The following is a 16,358-nucleotide window of genomic DNA, read 5'->3' as shown; positions in this document are numbered from 1 at the left end:
AAAACTCAATATAGTGGACGTACTAACTAAGGGGGAGGCAAGGCCCGCCATTGCAAAGCGACGGAGAGTGGTTTACCGGAATAGCGTTTTTATATCTTCCACAATTTCAGTGGCCATCGGAAGAGGCCACGTTTGACGAAACAGAAGAGGAAGCAAGAGGTGCTATCTTGTTCCATGGATTGATCGACGCCGAGCGGGGTTCCCGCTGGACGAGACTGCTGAGGGTGACAGCGAGTGCTAATTGTCGACGCAAGCAAAGAGGTAGCCTATAATAACATTACAAGCTACGGCAAAGCAATAACAAATGATCGACACAATGGTAACTAAGTGAGCTAAGGTACAAGAACCACTTAAAAAAAGAGAATTCCAGCAAGCTGAAGTAGTTCTATGACCGCAGGACAGTTTCCCGGATGAAAAGCGGGTGCGCTCTCCACCAATTTAAATCGTCAACCGGGTGAGCTATAAGAAGTTCTCTAAAAGGGAAGTTATATCTACTAAAGTTCTCCGGTCTTGGATGAAGACGATGTGCAGTGGATGGATTGTAGGATGACGAATGCGAATAAGGACTCCTTCGACAAAAGGCACGCAATAATTCTGTCGCGTTCGCACGAAATCACGCAGAAATTGGTTCAGCAGGAGTTTGGACACGCAAATTCGGAGACCATTTACAACGAAATTCGACAACTATTCCAGACCCCTAAGCTGCGACCAGCTATCAAAATCGTGGTGAAGAGATGCGTTTGGTGCAAATAAACAAGGGCCGTCCACGAGCTCCAAGGATGGCTTCACTGCACATAGAACGAGTAAGTTCTAGCATGCGGCCATTCAGTTCAGTGGGAATCGACTTCCTGGGTCCACTCGAGGTGATGATTGGTCGACGGAAGGAAAAGCGTTGGGTGGCAATTTTTACTTGCTTCGCAATACGTGCGGTGCATTTAGAGGTGGTTCACAGTCTCACCCCCGAATCATGTTGGATGGCTATCAGTCGTTTCCGCTGCAGGTTTGGCAAGCCGAAGCACATTTTCTCAGATAATGCAACCTGTTTTCGAGGTACAAACAACTAGGTAGTGATAATAGAAAAGATAAATGGGGAGTGCGTCCGGCTAGTCCTGCAACATCTTGGCACTTCAATCCCCGGGAACACCCCATATGGGGGGAATCTGGCAAAGAATGGCACGGTTGGAGAAGGCCGCTCGATGACGGGCGGAAGCTGACAGATGCAATATTGTCGACAACATTGGCTAAAGTGACAGACATGATAAACACATATCGTTTGACCTATTTGCCACAAGACTCGGAAGAAACAAAAGCACTGCCCCGAATCACTTTTTACGGAGAACGGTGACCGGTGCGGATAAGAGCCTAGAAAATGGACCGTCGAATTCGGCAGCAACACTGCGTAATCTTTAAAGGGCGAACACGAAATTATTGCGACACATTCAACAGAGCATAACTTTTTTACCATTGGGTAAAAATCAACCAAATTTTGCACACTTTCTCATTGATGTGTATTGTTCACATGCTGTCAAACTCGAAGTCGTGTTTTTCGATTCAACGAAAATGGAGGTGAACCAACGCGAGTCGAGAGAACAAATTCTTTCCAAACACCTGGAATTTCCTGACCTGTCGCACCGGCAGTTGGGAAAAATGTTGAACGTACACCATTCAACCGTCTCCAGAGTGTTGAAGCGGTTCCAGGAGCGGTTGACGTTGAACCACGGCAAAGGAGCTGGAAGAAAACCGGGACCGGAGAACAAAAAGACGGTGGGAAAGGTGAAGCGGATGATTAAAGCAAATCCCAACGTTTCAAACCGTGATTTGGCTAAAAAGATCGGCATGTCGCAGAGCTACGTCCAGAATGCAAAGAAAAGAGCTGGACTACATACATACAAGGTCCAGAACTTCCCAAACCGCGAGGAGCGGCAACAATCGACGGCTAAAACTCCGGCACGGAAGCTCTACGAGAAGATGCTGACAAAATATGGCTGCTGTGTGATGGACGACGAAACATATATAAAAGCCGATTTTAAGCAAATTCCGGGGTTGGAGTTTTTCACCTGCAAGAGCAAGTTCTATGTGGACGACAAATTTAAGTAGAAGAAAATGTCGAAGTTCGCCTCCAAATAGCTCATTTGGCAGGCCATCTGCTCTTGCGGACTGAGGAGTGAGCCTTTCATGACAAAGGGCACAGTAAATGGCGAGATCTACAAATCTGAGTGCCTCGAGAAGCGCCTTTTGCCGTTCTTGCAGCAGCACGACTAAGCTCCGCTACTTTGGCCAGATTTGGCATCATGCCACTATTCTAAAAGTGTCCTGAAGTGGTATGAGACCAATTCTGTCCATTTTGTTCCAAAGGACATGAGTCCGCCAAACTGTCAGGAGTTGCGCCCGGTGGAGCAGTACTGGGCAATGATGAAGCGGAAACTTTGGAAGAGCAAGAAGACAGTCAAAGACGAGAAGGACATGTTAAGAAAATGGAAAAAAAAACTGAGAAACTGGTACCGGATGACACTGTAAAGACTTTGATGGAGGGCATCAAGCGAAAATGCGTTCAATTTTACACTCAAGGCTCCATCGATTAACTTTTCTTTTAATTTTTGAAGTAAATATATGTATAAAACTACCCTAAAATTTTGGCTTGATTTTAAACATTATAAGAAAATTGGAATGACATTTTCGGTGTCGCAATAATTTCGTGTTTGCCCTTTACAAACGCTCACAGTACCTTGTTGGAAAAATATGGGAAAGATGGCGTAAAGAATATTTGCCAACAATGAACCCGAAATGGCACGACGAGCAGAACCCGCTGCAATGGGAGACTTGGTGTTCGTGGTCGACGGATAGAATAGGAAGTGCTGGAAACGAGGTTCCGTGGAGGCAGTGATTCAAGGCGTATACGGACGAGTGAGACAGGTGGATGAGGGGACCGCTGATGGAAGTGTTCAGAGACGTGGCGTGGTGAATCTAGCGGTGTTGGAGATTAGGTAAATCCGAAAGTAGCGGATGTTACGGGCTGGAGTGTTGCGACACCACTGGAGATGCTCTAAAGCAACATAAAATCGGTGTATAGACGTTTGACAGTTAGCGCGTGTGGATAGTGGACGAAAAAGATAAGTCACGGTAGAAAAGGAAAATATAGTGTAGTTGGAGAAATAGAAGGTAGATAAAAAAAATTAAACTGTAAGATTGCGACAGGGAGAATGAAACAGTTTAAGTTATGAGAGTATAAACCTCACGGCGACCTGTAATCACTATTCGGCAGTTAAGGAATCTCACCCTAATACCCTAATTTGACCTAAAATATGACAATATAGCGGTAGATACGACAATCAGACAGCGTGGAAAATAAGGAGAAACTACTTCGGTTCGGTTGCTATGAAAATATGGCTCCGTATCCGAACACCAAGTATACCAAAATATAGAAAACGAGTTACGAATACATTCAGTCATGTACCTTCAAAAATACAAATTAATATAATACAGACTATATATTTCTTACTGTCCCAATTTTATCGTGTTTCACCTTTATTAAGAAAGAAGAAAACACACCAGCCACTCCGTTTTCAGCATTATGATGGTCTCGGAGTCCGATTTTAACCTGTTATGCCAGCGGCAATGAAGAAGAAAGGAGAGAGTGCAAAAAACGACGACGACATTACATTTCCTTATAAATAATAATAATAATAATAAAAATAAATAAAGATGAGCATCAAGAAGAAATTGCAGCCATGATAATATTATTCCTTTTCTAATGATGTTATGAGTTAGCTCGATAAAAAGGGAAGATTGCACTTCGTGAACGAAAAGGATTGTAACAATAATGATTCTGAGCTTCACTAGTAGAGCTACGTTATGATTTTAGTTGAAAAATAAATAAACCTGAATCAAACGGAGAACAGTTAAAATTTTAGGAAACGGTGCGAGAATATAGCCAAGGGACAATACAGCATGTAAGATTCATTCGATTCGAACGTAATAGATCTAGAACTAAAAGGCGAGCGTTACAAATTTCATTAAACCCGTTAGATAAGAGGCCCATTCCAATAGCAAATTGTTTAAATCTCAGAGCGATAATCCTAGCGATCAAAGAAATTAGTAAGCACTCAGCGCGGAAAATAATCTACTTGTAAAAGTTAGACTGAGAAACTCTTCCGGAAAGTGAACATCGTCTGATAGAAAATTGCTTCTTCCTCTATCGACGTCGCTTATAATATCAAATTGTTGCAACCTAATTGAATTAAATTTAATCAGGCTCCTGGCGGGACCGGCAACAGGTGCCAGCTAATATTCCGTCGAAACTCTACGAAAATACAAGTAATGCAATACCGTACAACGTCGTTTCGGTGGTACATTGTTTCAAACAAAAATATTTTCATTTGCCAGCCAGTTCTTCCAAGCCCTGCTTAATGCCGATGGAACCGAGCATTGTCGCTGGGGAATAGATTGTATGAAATCACACACTTACCGAAACCTGGCTGAGTCGTGAGGTAACACTGTGCAGATCCGATATCGATCCGGCGTAGTCTCCACTTTCCCGGTCGTGGGATCTGAAAGTACAAAGAGAACAGCACAGAAGAAAACGCGATATCAGAAAATGAAAACGATTTCAACCACCGGGATTCACTTTCGGCACGCGCAAAGTTCATGATTATGGCTATATGCGACTACCAGCGACTGTCTGCTCCGCATCGTTTAATGCCGGCGGTCGTCCGCCCGCCAGAGGAAATCAAATTTAAATTTAATCATTATCCAACAACGTCTAGCAGCTACTTACTAAGCGACCAGACGAGCGGAGTTTACCGCACTTAATTGAAAATTATGTAATATACTGATTAAATTTATTTCAAAATTATAATCACAGCCAGGTGCCGCTGGTAGACCTGGCAGTGCCCCGCTGAAGCTTCGGATTATATCTGATAGTCGATGTAGTCGCTTAGTTTTGAATATCGTAACGTTTGAATGTGCAACACACCTCGCATGCTTCAGAGGAATGATGGTCGGAGGGTTCGGTGGCTTCTGGGGCACTATCAGTCCTCGCCGGATTGGACCCCGCTGGGGTATCGATATGTCACCGGCAGATCGCAGCGATATCACTCCTCGGCCTTCGCTACCGTTCGAGGTGTAGCAAACTCGTCCGCCCTGAAAAGAGAAAAAAAATATTATTAAATAGGCTTTTCCAAACGTTACCACGAGGGAGAATTAAAATGCTGAACTCGTCCATGCAAACAGTCTGTTCCAAACAGATAACCAGTAGATTTTTAGCCACTGAACGACCCGTAATAAAATCGCATCTGTTTGCGATTTATTTCGCCCCGAAAAGTACGACCCAGACAAAGAGGATCATCATCAAGGCTGAACAAAAATAGAAAGGATTCTACGAGTAGGCTTTCGAACAAAAAAAATACACAGAAAGCAACCCCAAATAATAAAGGCTGTCTTCTAATCGCTGCGTGGAGCCACTCACATGTCAGCTACAGTTCCGGCCTCAGTCACTCATTCACCACTTGCAAACAGCCCCAGACCCAACAACAACCAGCAGGTCAAAGTTTTTGATCCGCAACCTTTTGCCAAGGACAGAGCGAGCATTATACGGTCCGGGGAAAAAAAGATCCTAGATTAGAGAATCAGAACCGTCTGCAGAATCAGCGATGAAAAATGATTGGAAGTTTTGTTCTGCTCAGGGCCGTCGAGAGGTTTTTCCCCGGGCTCGGAGTTGTAGAAGGGGCCCGGACTCTGAACTTTGATTCTGACAAATAGTATTTAAATAACAATTTATTTGCAACTACAATTAGAGTTTCAATATTGGTATGATTTAATTAGTGATGTTTTTAAAGATAGCCTTAGACGACTTACTTAGCATATAAGATAAACGTGAAAAATTATTTTAAGACTGATTGTTATTTAGTTAAGATAGATGTAATGTAATGTGAAACTTTGTTAACCATGTATGTGCTAAAAGATAGTGAGGTTTTTACGCGCATTTGAAGATAACTTTTCAAATGGGCTTTTCCTCCTCCACAACTTCATTAAGACCATTATAGGTCGGATGAAGAAAGAAGAATAAATAAATAAATAAATTAGGATAGCTTGTCTAAATTCTAAACTGCAGCATGTTGGAAAACAAATATAAAATTTTCTCAATAAGAAGATCGAACATTTCATGGTATAAACAATTTTGGTGATTTGATGACTTATGATTTTTTTTTTTGATTTCCTAAGAATTTTGTAAATGGTATAAAAATGGTTTTCTCTAAGAGCACGTATTTTCGATTATAGAAATTATGACGACGCGACGTCATAACTGGTTTTATGAACAAAACAAAATGTCCAATCTCTATCATAAAGTCAATCGTAAATTTTATCATAAAGTTTATACCGCATGGAAGACTAATCAAAAGAAAACTTTAAGATCTCAAAAACGATTTTAACGTGCAGTGCGCAAAAATACATAAGATCTTTTTTTGTAAATTGTTTATTAAAAGACTGACATTTATTTTATATTTCATACTTTACTATAGCTATCTCATGGATTTTGACCGACAATTTGAGAGTTTTTGACTTCCGGGTTTATGATTTGATTTTGATTCGTATTCTACTAAATAGGATTATAGATAGGATTCAAAAAACAGTGATTTATTTTTCCGCTTAAACTATACGGTTGAAATAGACTCTATAGTCTAATTGCGATTTCTTATCTTTTTAGGACAATATGTGACTTCTATTTCTACTTATTTTAATCCGTTGGACCACCAAATGCATCACTAAAGTATCTTTTAGAAAGAGAAAAACTTTAACAACCTTGTTTTAGAGTGCTCAATTGGGCAAATGGGACTCGAGAAACGAATTCTGAATAACTCCATAAATCAAGAAAAAATATGAAAATCAACGAAGAAAATGATTCATGAAACTTTGTCGTGTTCAATTAAAAAATGTAATTCAAATACGAGAACCAGAAAGTTTTTCATCTTTAAATATGTTTTTCCTTTTTAAATATTTTTTTCCTTTTTTTGGAATATCGTCGGAGAAATTCTATATTCCTCCGTAGCGTGCGGTTGACCAAGAACGTCAAACTTAGGGTGGCACTAAAACCCTGATCTGCTTTATAAAATAAGTGAGGCTAAATCATAAAATAAGTCAGGATAGGATTATCACTCCCAAGTACACACAAAATGATTGTTTGAAAGTCGAACTGAAAAAAGAAAGCCAAAGCAGACAGCAAAAAGGCTGCATGCATGACGCGCGGCACAAACTTCCGATCATGCAGACGATCCTTTTCGAAGAAGAAGAAGACGCAAAGCAGTCTCGCCCGATGCGACTGTCACTTAAAATCTTCGCTCACTGAAGCAAGAAGTTATTGAAACAGCCAATCCCGTCCTTCAGTAGATCCACGCATACCAAGTTCAAATCGATAGCTACACCACCGATCTCAACTTTGTGAGCGGGCATGTAAACGCGTTAGTTCATCATAAATGTCTTGTCGCCAGTAGCGTCAATTGTTTACTTTAGACAAAATATCACAATTCTGAGCTTATCTAGGCGAACTTTCGAAATATCTGGCGGGGTTGAATATTTCTGCGTCTTGCGGAATATTAGAATACTTCGAGAACTATTTTTGATCCGAAAGAAGATCGGATATGGTCGAACCCAGTTCAAAGTGTTTGATTTTAAATGAAAGCCATTTTTGGATCATTTGGGTCAATTCCGGAGAGTTCATTTATGAAAGTGAAAACTGAAGAATAGGAAGGAAGAGACAGAAATCAAGGGGGATATAATTTGAAGAACAATATGAATTTGATAGTAAAGGTATAACGAGGTCATTTATCTTCACACGGATGCAAACTGGTAATTTAAATCTAATGATATGCACCGTAATCACCAATCCACCAATAAGTTCCTAAAATTTCCTACTCAGTATACTTGATGTTCGGTAGAGTGCCTTCCTGAAAGTTCAAACAGAACCCACCTCAAAAATGTTGGTGCCTCGAAAAAAACATTTGAGCGCAATCGAAAAACAATGCCATGAACGTCGAGATCTGATACAATGTTGAATAAAATATATACTTTGTGGTACAAAGAAAATTATTGAATTGAGATGGGACTTGAGTTTTGAAATGCAACTTTTATTTTTTTGTTTGCTAAATGTTTTAGAAATCTATGAAATGTCATAATCTGATAACAATAAAAAAAACTTTTTTTATTTTTATTTGTAAATTTCAATTTAAAGATTACAAATACCAGGGAGGAAACTTTCGTCAAAATAATGTTTACGAGAACATACAAGTTCCGTTGTTTCATGCATTTCTAAGACTTTTGGCATAGAAAATAAATTAAAAGCAGCCTTTTCAAACCCCAGTATCAACTCAAATCCAGAATTTTCCAAGTTCCATGAAGGCTATCTTTAAAAAAAATCAGGGTGGCAGAAGATTTCGACGTTTCATTACGTCCTAAGCCACTTAACATCAAAAATTCGAATTTAATCTTTGAATCTTCTAAGAGTCTTTTTGTGTTTTTTCACGGGTGCAAATTTTTGCGCTTAGTCCGATTGAGCTAAACTTTTGCAAAGAGACTTTTTTCGAGGTGCGTCCGGTTATTAAATATGATGATCACGTGTTTCCCATATCTAGCCAAACATGTCAAATGGTCCTATGTGCAAATGACAGTTACTCTTTCGCTAATAACGCGGCCATTTATACGTTTATTTCCTTAACACTAAGCAGAATATGCTAATCGAAATCAGAGTCTTTCGATATACCCTGAAACAATATTGGAAAGTTTTATGATAACGTCGTAATAACCGAAAGAGAAAGTAAACAAAGAGAGCTCTCGTTTGCACTTAGGACCATTTGACATGTTTGTCTAGGTATATGCCATTGGCACCCTTTTTATTTCGATTATAAATGTTTTAACCTTAACCTTCCGGCAGTCGCACTAGTGCACTGAGTGCACGCTGCTCTGAAAATCTAGCGAAATCGTCTTAGAGCAGTTGCGGCTGCTTGTTCAGTAAGCCATTTGCGCGACTTCCGGAGGGTTACGGTAATTCGACTCTTCGGGTTACAGAAATCTCTTAAAGAAAAATCTCTAACCCTATGTGCGGGGTTGGGACTCGAACCCAGGTGAACTGCGTACAAGCCAATCGATTTATCATTGGCACCCTAATGAAGTATTCTGATTAGATGCTCCCTCCGTCGCCGTCAACTGATTCCATAAATATACAGTAAAAGATTTGTGGCTGGAATTTACATAAAATGAACGACACTGAAGGAGGGAGTAAGTGTGCTATTTCCATGTACACAAAAAGCCAAAGTAAACACCAATAGGGCGTATTACTGAGACTCCGCCAAGGGCGCTAGAAGACAACGCTACGTTTCTGCTCATATAATCTAGATTTTCTATGCAGTCTATTCTTTTTTTCTTGTTCTACTGTGTCATATTTTAATAATCAACAAAAGTGCAGTTTGTTGTTTCTTTTTCCATTTTTTTTATTTTTTTTATGTTTTCTATGCATTCTTATTTTACATTTTGTTTTATAATTTTTGCTTCATATTGTCCTTTGTATATTTTTAACATATTTTTAAATGAGGCCAACTTTTTTATATTTGTCCCATTTTTTAGATTAATTTCATCTTTTCATTATTTTTTTATTTTTGCAGTTTATCTATCGTTTATTTGTTTTTTCATCCGTTTGCTCAATTTAAAATTATTTAATTTAAATTTCACTAAATTTTAATCCCTATGATTTATTTTACATTTTTTCATCTTTTTCAATAAACTTAGTATTTTATCCATTCGCACTTTTTCCATATTTATCATTATTGCGTATCTCTCATTCTTTAAAAAAAATTTTTTTATAGTTTTGGTTTTTCATTTTGACGTGATTATCAGTTTTGAAATGTATGCTTTTCTTTTGTATGGATTTTATCAATTTTTCTTAATTGTTGTGTACCATTTCTTTTAAGACGTTCCTGCTTTTGCCCATTTAAACAATTTTTGTATTTCTTTTTTTTTTTCTATTTTGTTAATTTAATTATTTCAATATTTTTTCCATTATTTTATTTTGATATTTTGTTTTATGCATGTTTTCCTTTTTCCATTTTATCTTTCTGCGTTGTTATATTCCCATTTTTTCATTTCCCATTCAAACCATTTTGATTTTTCATGTTTTCTATGATTTTACTTTTGTCTGCTATTGAGCTATTTCCATTTGTTTCTGTTTTTTATTTTTTGACTTAAATCTATTCCGTCCAATTGTTCCCAATCATCTCTATTTATATTATTCCACTGCACAAATGCAGTTCTAAATCAGTTCATTTGAAAATAAAATTGTCCATTTTTCCCATAGCTATTTTATTTATTTATTCCATTCTCGGTATCATTTATTCTATTTTGAAATATTTTCAACATTTTTTCAATTTCACTGTTTCTTTTCTTTCCATTTTTTATTTTATCATCAATTTTTATATTTGAAACATTGTGTATGGTTGTTTTCTCAACGTCTAACTCCGTGGATTCATGCTTTTTATTTTTTTTTGTTAAATTCATTTTTTCCTTTTGTCGTTTTCCCTGTCTTCCATGCTTATGGTGTTATATATTTCATATTGTTTACCCGTTTTTCATTATTTTTACGGTTTTGCAATATTCTTATATTTCTTCAATTTAAGTTCAGTTTCCTTTTTCATTTCTGTTTTCCTAAATTGAATATTTCAATTATTCAATCTTTTTGCCTTTCTCAATAGAAAGGTATTGCAATTGCTCTGAAAACCGACTTATTAACGGAGGCCCGGAGGGCCGAGTGACATGTACCATTCGATTCAGTTCGTCGAGTTCGGCAAATGTCTGTGTGTGTATGTATGTGTGTATGTATGTATGTGTGTGTATGTGTGTGTATGTGACCAAAAATGTCACTCATTTTTCTCAGAGATGGCTGAACCGATTTTAACAAACTTAGTCTCAAATGAAAGGTGCAACGTTCCCATAGGCTGCTATTGAATTTCTAATGGATCCGACTTCCGGTTCCGGAATTACAGGGTGATGAGTACGAACACGCAGAAAATGTCGATTTTAATAAATTCTGCAATGAATGTTTAAAGGTGAAAATTTTTCAAAATATGACCACAACTGCTTCGATTTGTAGTATTAGGTCACTAACATCCATTCAAAGTCTACTTGGCCACATTGGCCACCATCATCGGTTCCGGAAGCTCCGGCGGAAGTATCTAAATTCAGAATAACAGTCACATCGGTTTCTCGGAGATGGCTAGACCGATTCGACTAAACTTGGCCTCAAATGAAAGGTATTGCGTCCCCGTAAATGGCTATTTAATTTCATCCCGATCCGACTTCCGGTTCCGGAGTTACAGGTTGTGGCGTGCGATCACATAGCAAATTGTGATTCAAACCGATACTCCGATGAAAGCAAAAAAGGTAAAAATTTCGCTAAAATGTCTCTCAAACAACTTAAATTTGCTGTTCTAGGTCACCGACGGCCAACCAAACTTTCGTTCACTACATTGACCACCATAGACGGTTCCGGAAGTGCCCGGGAAAAGCGGCCATCTTTCAAAATTTACGAACTCACATCAGTTTCCCGGAAATGGTTGGGCCGATTTTCACAAATTTAGTCCCAAATGATAGCTATAATATCCCCACAGATGTTTATAAAATTTCGTGCGGATCGCTTATATGGGGCCGGAAATATAGACTAAATCGTCCGGTCACATATGAAATTCCCATATAAGCCGGAACTCAAATTATTTTTTCAAAGGGGGGACCCCATGAAATTTCAGAAATCGAATTCGTATTTTTGATGCCAAACATCTTTAAAATGCATGAAACGTCAATATTTTATGTCATCTCGAAAAATTTTTTTTTATAAAAATCGACTTTTTGGGACTTTGCCGATTTCGCACCTTTTTTCAGTTCAATATTACCGTGGCTGTTTTTTCTTTTTCAAAATTTTAGAACTCGAATAATGATTTATTTTCCTGTATATAGTTGTCATGTGATGTATGATAATAAAATGTAATATATGCATTTAAAAGTTTTTAATGAATATAAACTACGCACACATTCTCGTGATTCCTGATTGAGAAAGGCACAATTGCACCGCTAGGTGGATTAAAATAGGTTTTTATTTTGCTCTTTATTAAAAAATTCACATTCTTTCAAATTTCAACTTGTTTGTCTTACTTTGTTCATTTTCTGTTTTTTTTAATTCAGTTCATTTATTTATGCGATGCGATAGGTTGACGATGACTCCATCTTCTGTTGTTTCTTTGCTTTGGATTTTTTTAAAATTTTGGATATTAGTAGGTTTTTGACTATTTGCATCTTTTTCCATTATTTTTAATGTAACTTTTCACCTTTCTCGTTTTGTTCCATGTCATCTATTTATTATTTTTTCCTTGTTTGTTCCTTTATTTTTTTGTTTCTTTCTCTCTTTAAAATCTACCTCCATTGAGTGTGCTTTTTTACATTTTACGTTTTTATTTTGCTACTCGTTTCGTAATCTGCACAATGTTGTAATTGTGGGGATGGATGTGGGTTGGGATATCATTCGTGTAATGTTCCGGCTCATGTCTAACCATTACACGTTGGATGCGCATTTGCGGCGTATTGGGCTTGCGGAGAGTAGTCTGTGCACTTGTGATGAGGGGTATCACGACATCGAGCACGTTGTCTGGGCGTGCGCCGGATATTTAGACGCCAGGTCTCAGTTAAACGATTCCCTGCGGGCCCAAGGTAGACCACTCAATGTCCCAGTTCGGGATATGCTGGCAAGTCGCGATCTCCCCTATATGTCCCTTATTTACATCTTTATAAAAACAATAAATATCCAAGCTTCTAGAAACAAGAAATAAAAGAAAGGGGCTAATTCTTTTATTCCTCGTTTCTAGAGGCTCCCTGTCCTACGTTGTAGACCCGACCAGTATTAGAGTGCCACTATGCGACCGCCATAGTCCTTACTACTACGCCTGCATAGAGGGAAACTGAAGCGAAAGGGACTCGGGGTCCGATGACTTTTGAAGGATTCCCCGCGGGTCCGAAGAATACCATCCGCCGAACCCGGTACAAGAAGACCTACTAGACTGAGACGCTAATTTGTGTCGCTGATCTCCTGTTTGCCAGAAAGTGGCAAGTTTTGCTCTTCTTTCCCTGCCATCATATACGCCTTTTCTCCCCTGTACTTGATACAACTGCTGCTACACCGATGTTGGAAAAAGCCGCCCTCTGAATTCCTTGACAAAGCATAAGTCTCCATTAAAAATCAATTTGAATTCTGTATTCCTAGTTTTAAGATAGCTGTAATTTTTATTCTTCGATAAAATGATTGTACTTCATATTGTAAAAAGAATCGTATCCCTAGTTTTAAGAAAGCTGTGAAAATTCTCATAAAAACTTTTTCCCCCTTTTATATACCAAACTATATTTTTACTTTTAAGATAACTGTAAAATCTTTCGAACTATTAGTCGATCGTCAAGCGGAAACAGAAGAAGCCCCAAACCCGTTTAAGTAAACTACCTGCGGCGAGCAAAGTGGACGAGGTGGCTATATAGAATTCGTCGGCAGTAGTCGCTCAATCAAAGGCAGTAGGTACTCAACCGAAGGCTTAGCTGAATATTATTCTGTTTTTATACTAATTGAACTTATAAAAAAATTGAATGAAAAATTAGACCAGTAGATAATTGCTAAGCGTGAATGTGACTTAGCCTGAGTGTATCTGGGTTCAATTCCACCCGAGATCGGTGAGACTATCTGAGGTGAAAATTCTGTTTCACGTCTTCCTTTGCCAGGGACCGTAACACCCTTCAAAATGAAAAAAAAAAATATTTTAATTTACAGCACTCACTGTATTCTATAAAAGCTCGGCCACAAAAGTGTCTATGCACTATACATAAAGCAGAGAACTATTTTTTCAATAGATTTCGACCGTTTTTGTGTGTTCGAAAAAATCGTTTTTGTGTGTTTGAAAAATCTACAATGATGAAGGGGGCCCTTTTACTGGACCCCCGAGCCCGTAATTTATCTTTACAACCCTGGTTCTGCTCGGTTTGGCAGTTCGAGATTTCTCGTCAAACAATCGAGCATAGCCGAACATTTAGTTCTCGAAAAAAAGTCTACGCAATGTAAGCAAACACTCACGTAACTTCATTCGATTATGTTACCATAGATGCTCAGTGAATGAGCTTCAATAATGGTTATGAGGCATATAATATTATATAGCTGGCACACTTGCTTTTGTAACTTACCTTACAACATAAAAACAATCGAATGAATATAGCCAAAACGATAATTTGTACCCTGACTTTGCCAAGTATCATTTTTATACTGTTTTGCACGTATATCTACCGATGCATTAATTTCAATCATCACTATTTTTCGCTTCACTTCAGCCCAACCCCACCTAAAAAAACAGTAACAAAATAAATTGCGGTGAAAACTACCTATTTCCGCGAAAAATTCGGAAAAAACTGCGACAAAAACCATAATTCCCGGGCTAGTTTTTCCTTGTGCCGGTTCACTCGATCCAATATCGATTTAAAATTACCGCCAAATTTTTCAATCCCTCCCCGACGCGATAGTTGGATATTTTTTCTCTCTGCTACATCCCATCATTCAGCGTTGCTCTCGAACAAGATTAAGCTTCATTTGGCGGAGTCTAGCCACCCCCCCCCCCCCCCCCCCCCCGGACCGGCACTCACATTCCGCGCCCGTGCCGACCGCAAAAGCTTCACCGAGATGAACGTGGTTCGGTACAAATCAACCAATCTATCCCGCTATTCGTCCCCCTGCGTGACGACGCCGCGACTGGACGCGGACGGGAGCGCGCAAACAATTACGGAACCGAACCGAAACGACGACGAATTTTAGTGGGAACAGGAATTTTCCATTAAATTTGGAATGTTTAAAATTAATTGAAAGCGCTAAATTGCCACCCGTTCTCTCCGACTCCGCGTGCGTCCTTCGCGTTAAAGTTTTTCTTTGAGCTGGGTGGGGGAAAAACAAGAAAAGTGCGCCGCGCGTTCGGGTGCTGTCGAGGAATGTATATTGCTGGATGTGTGTTTGTGTTCGTGATCCGACAACGGCGCTGGGTGGCGTCATCAATTGTGGAAAACGCAAAAAACCAAGCAATTTCAATCGTGACGCCACAAAAATTCTTGAAACAGCTGCACACTCCGGTAGGGTTTTGATTGTGCTGGGAAAACTTTTCACTGAAAACAGTTTGGTTATTTGAATTTTAAAATATTTCCGGGAGTGAAATTATACGCCGAAACGGAATGGATTGTCGGAATGGTTCGAGGTTTACCAGCAACGATTGAACTCCGGGAACCGGCTTTCATATGTAGAACTTGCCTGTATCGTTGCAGAGGGCCCTCCCGCCTGTCGTATCCCGGACATGAGGAAATCGTCCGGATCGCTTTCGTAGGGTGGTTCATCGTACCAGTGTCCCTGGTGGGGAATCCGCATCACGTTGGTAACCGCGTCGTCGTACATGTAGGTATCGTCTGTAAAAAAAGAACGAAAAAGAGATAAGGCATTAAGGAATGTTTAGTGAAAGCGAATTATTAGAAATATATAAACAATTTAATCGGTTTTTTTTTGGAAAATATAAGTTAAAATATCTTATTATAATGTTTGACCATGTATCACGAGAGAACATCCGTCCAAGGAAGTAAGACTACAGAGTCGTCTACTGAAGCAGCAACCACCTTTTGACATATAACGACATGAATAAAAAATTATAAAATATTTTTTCATGTTTACATGCTTCTAATTCAAACAACACCGCTGGGCAATATCATCCTGAAGTATAACAGAGTCGAGGTCGGGCCCAAAACGACAAAACATTTTCAAGTAAGCAGCTAAAAGCGATATGCAGATAAAAACGGCCGAAACGTCGGACAATCAAATATGTCGTTTGATATTTATACACGACTCCGAAACCCAATACCCAAACTTAAAATTTCATTTTAATTATGTTCTCGTTTCGCCAATTTTTGATCTATTTGAATGGAATCGACTTTAAGAGATCTGAAATTTGGTCCAGTTTCTATGTCCTTATTAGCGTTCGGATCCGTTAACCGGTTCCGGAATTGTTCGGAATTCCCCGTGGGGTATATCCAGCATACAAGTGGGGTGACGGACGAGTATGACTATTTTCCATTGATCCTTCACAATGAATATGAATTGGACCAATCTTGGCCACCAGAAAACTGAACCAGGAGAACCTTAGAAATCTACCATTTCTGATTTTTGGGCTCATAGATTTATACGAACTGCAAAATCCTTCAAATCGTACACTCCCACAGCTCCCTCAATCTCGGTTTGGCTATTCCGGCATCGGTTTCGGATGGAATCA

At 38.9% G+C, this 16,358-nt stretch overlaps 1 protein-coding gene across 2 annotated transcripts in view; it reads right to left on the bottom strand.

The window, feature by feature from the left end:
- The window catches only part of LOC131677719 (sterile alpha motif domain-containing protein 5), a 668,233-nt gene that overhangs the window by 49,630 nt on the left and 602,245 nt on the right, over positions 1 to 16,358 (bottom strand). For both annotated transcript variants that reach the window (XM_058957719.1, XM_058957720.1), the window contains 3 exons: positions 15,353 to 15,504; positions 4,973 to 5,139; positions 4,466 to 4,547 (listed from right to left, as the gene is read on the bottom strand). In XM_058957719.1, the coding sequence (XP_058813702.1) occupies positions 4,466 to 4,547; positions 4,973 to 5,139; positions 15,353 to 15,504 (401 nt within the window). The remainder of the gene's footprint in view (positions 1 to 4,465; positions 4,548 to 4,972; positions 5,140 to 15,352; positions 15,505 to 16,358) is intronic.

The sequence above is a fragment of the Topomyia yanbarensis genome, chromosome 1 (assembly GCF_030247195.1).
Source record: "Topomyia yanbarensis strain Yona2022 chromosome 1, ASM3024719v1, whole genome shotgun sequence".
Taxonomy (NCBI): Eukaryota; Metazoa; Arthropoda; class Insecta; order Diptera; family Culicidae; genus Topomyia; species Topomyia yanbarensis.
This window is presented reverse-complemented; position numbering and strand designations above follow the sequence as displayed.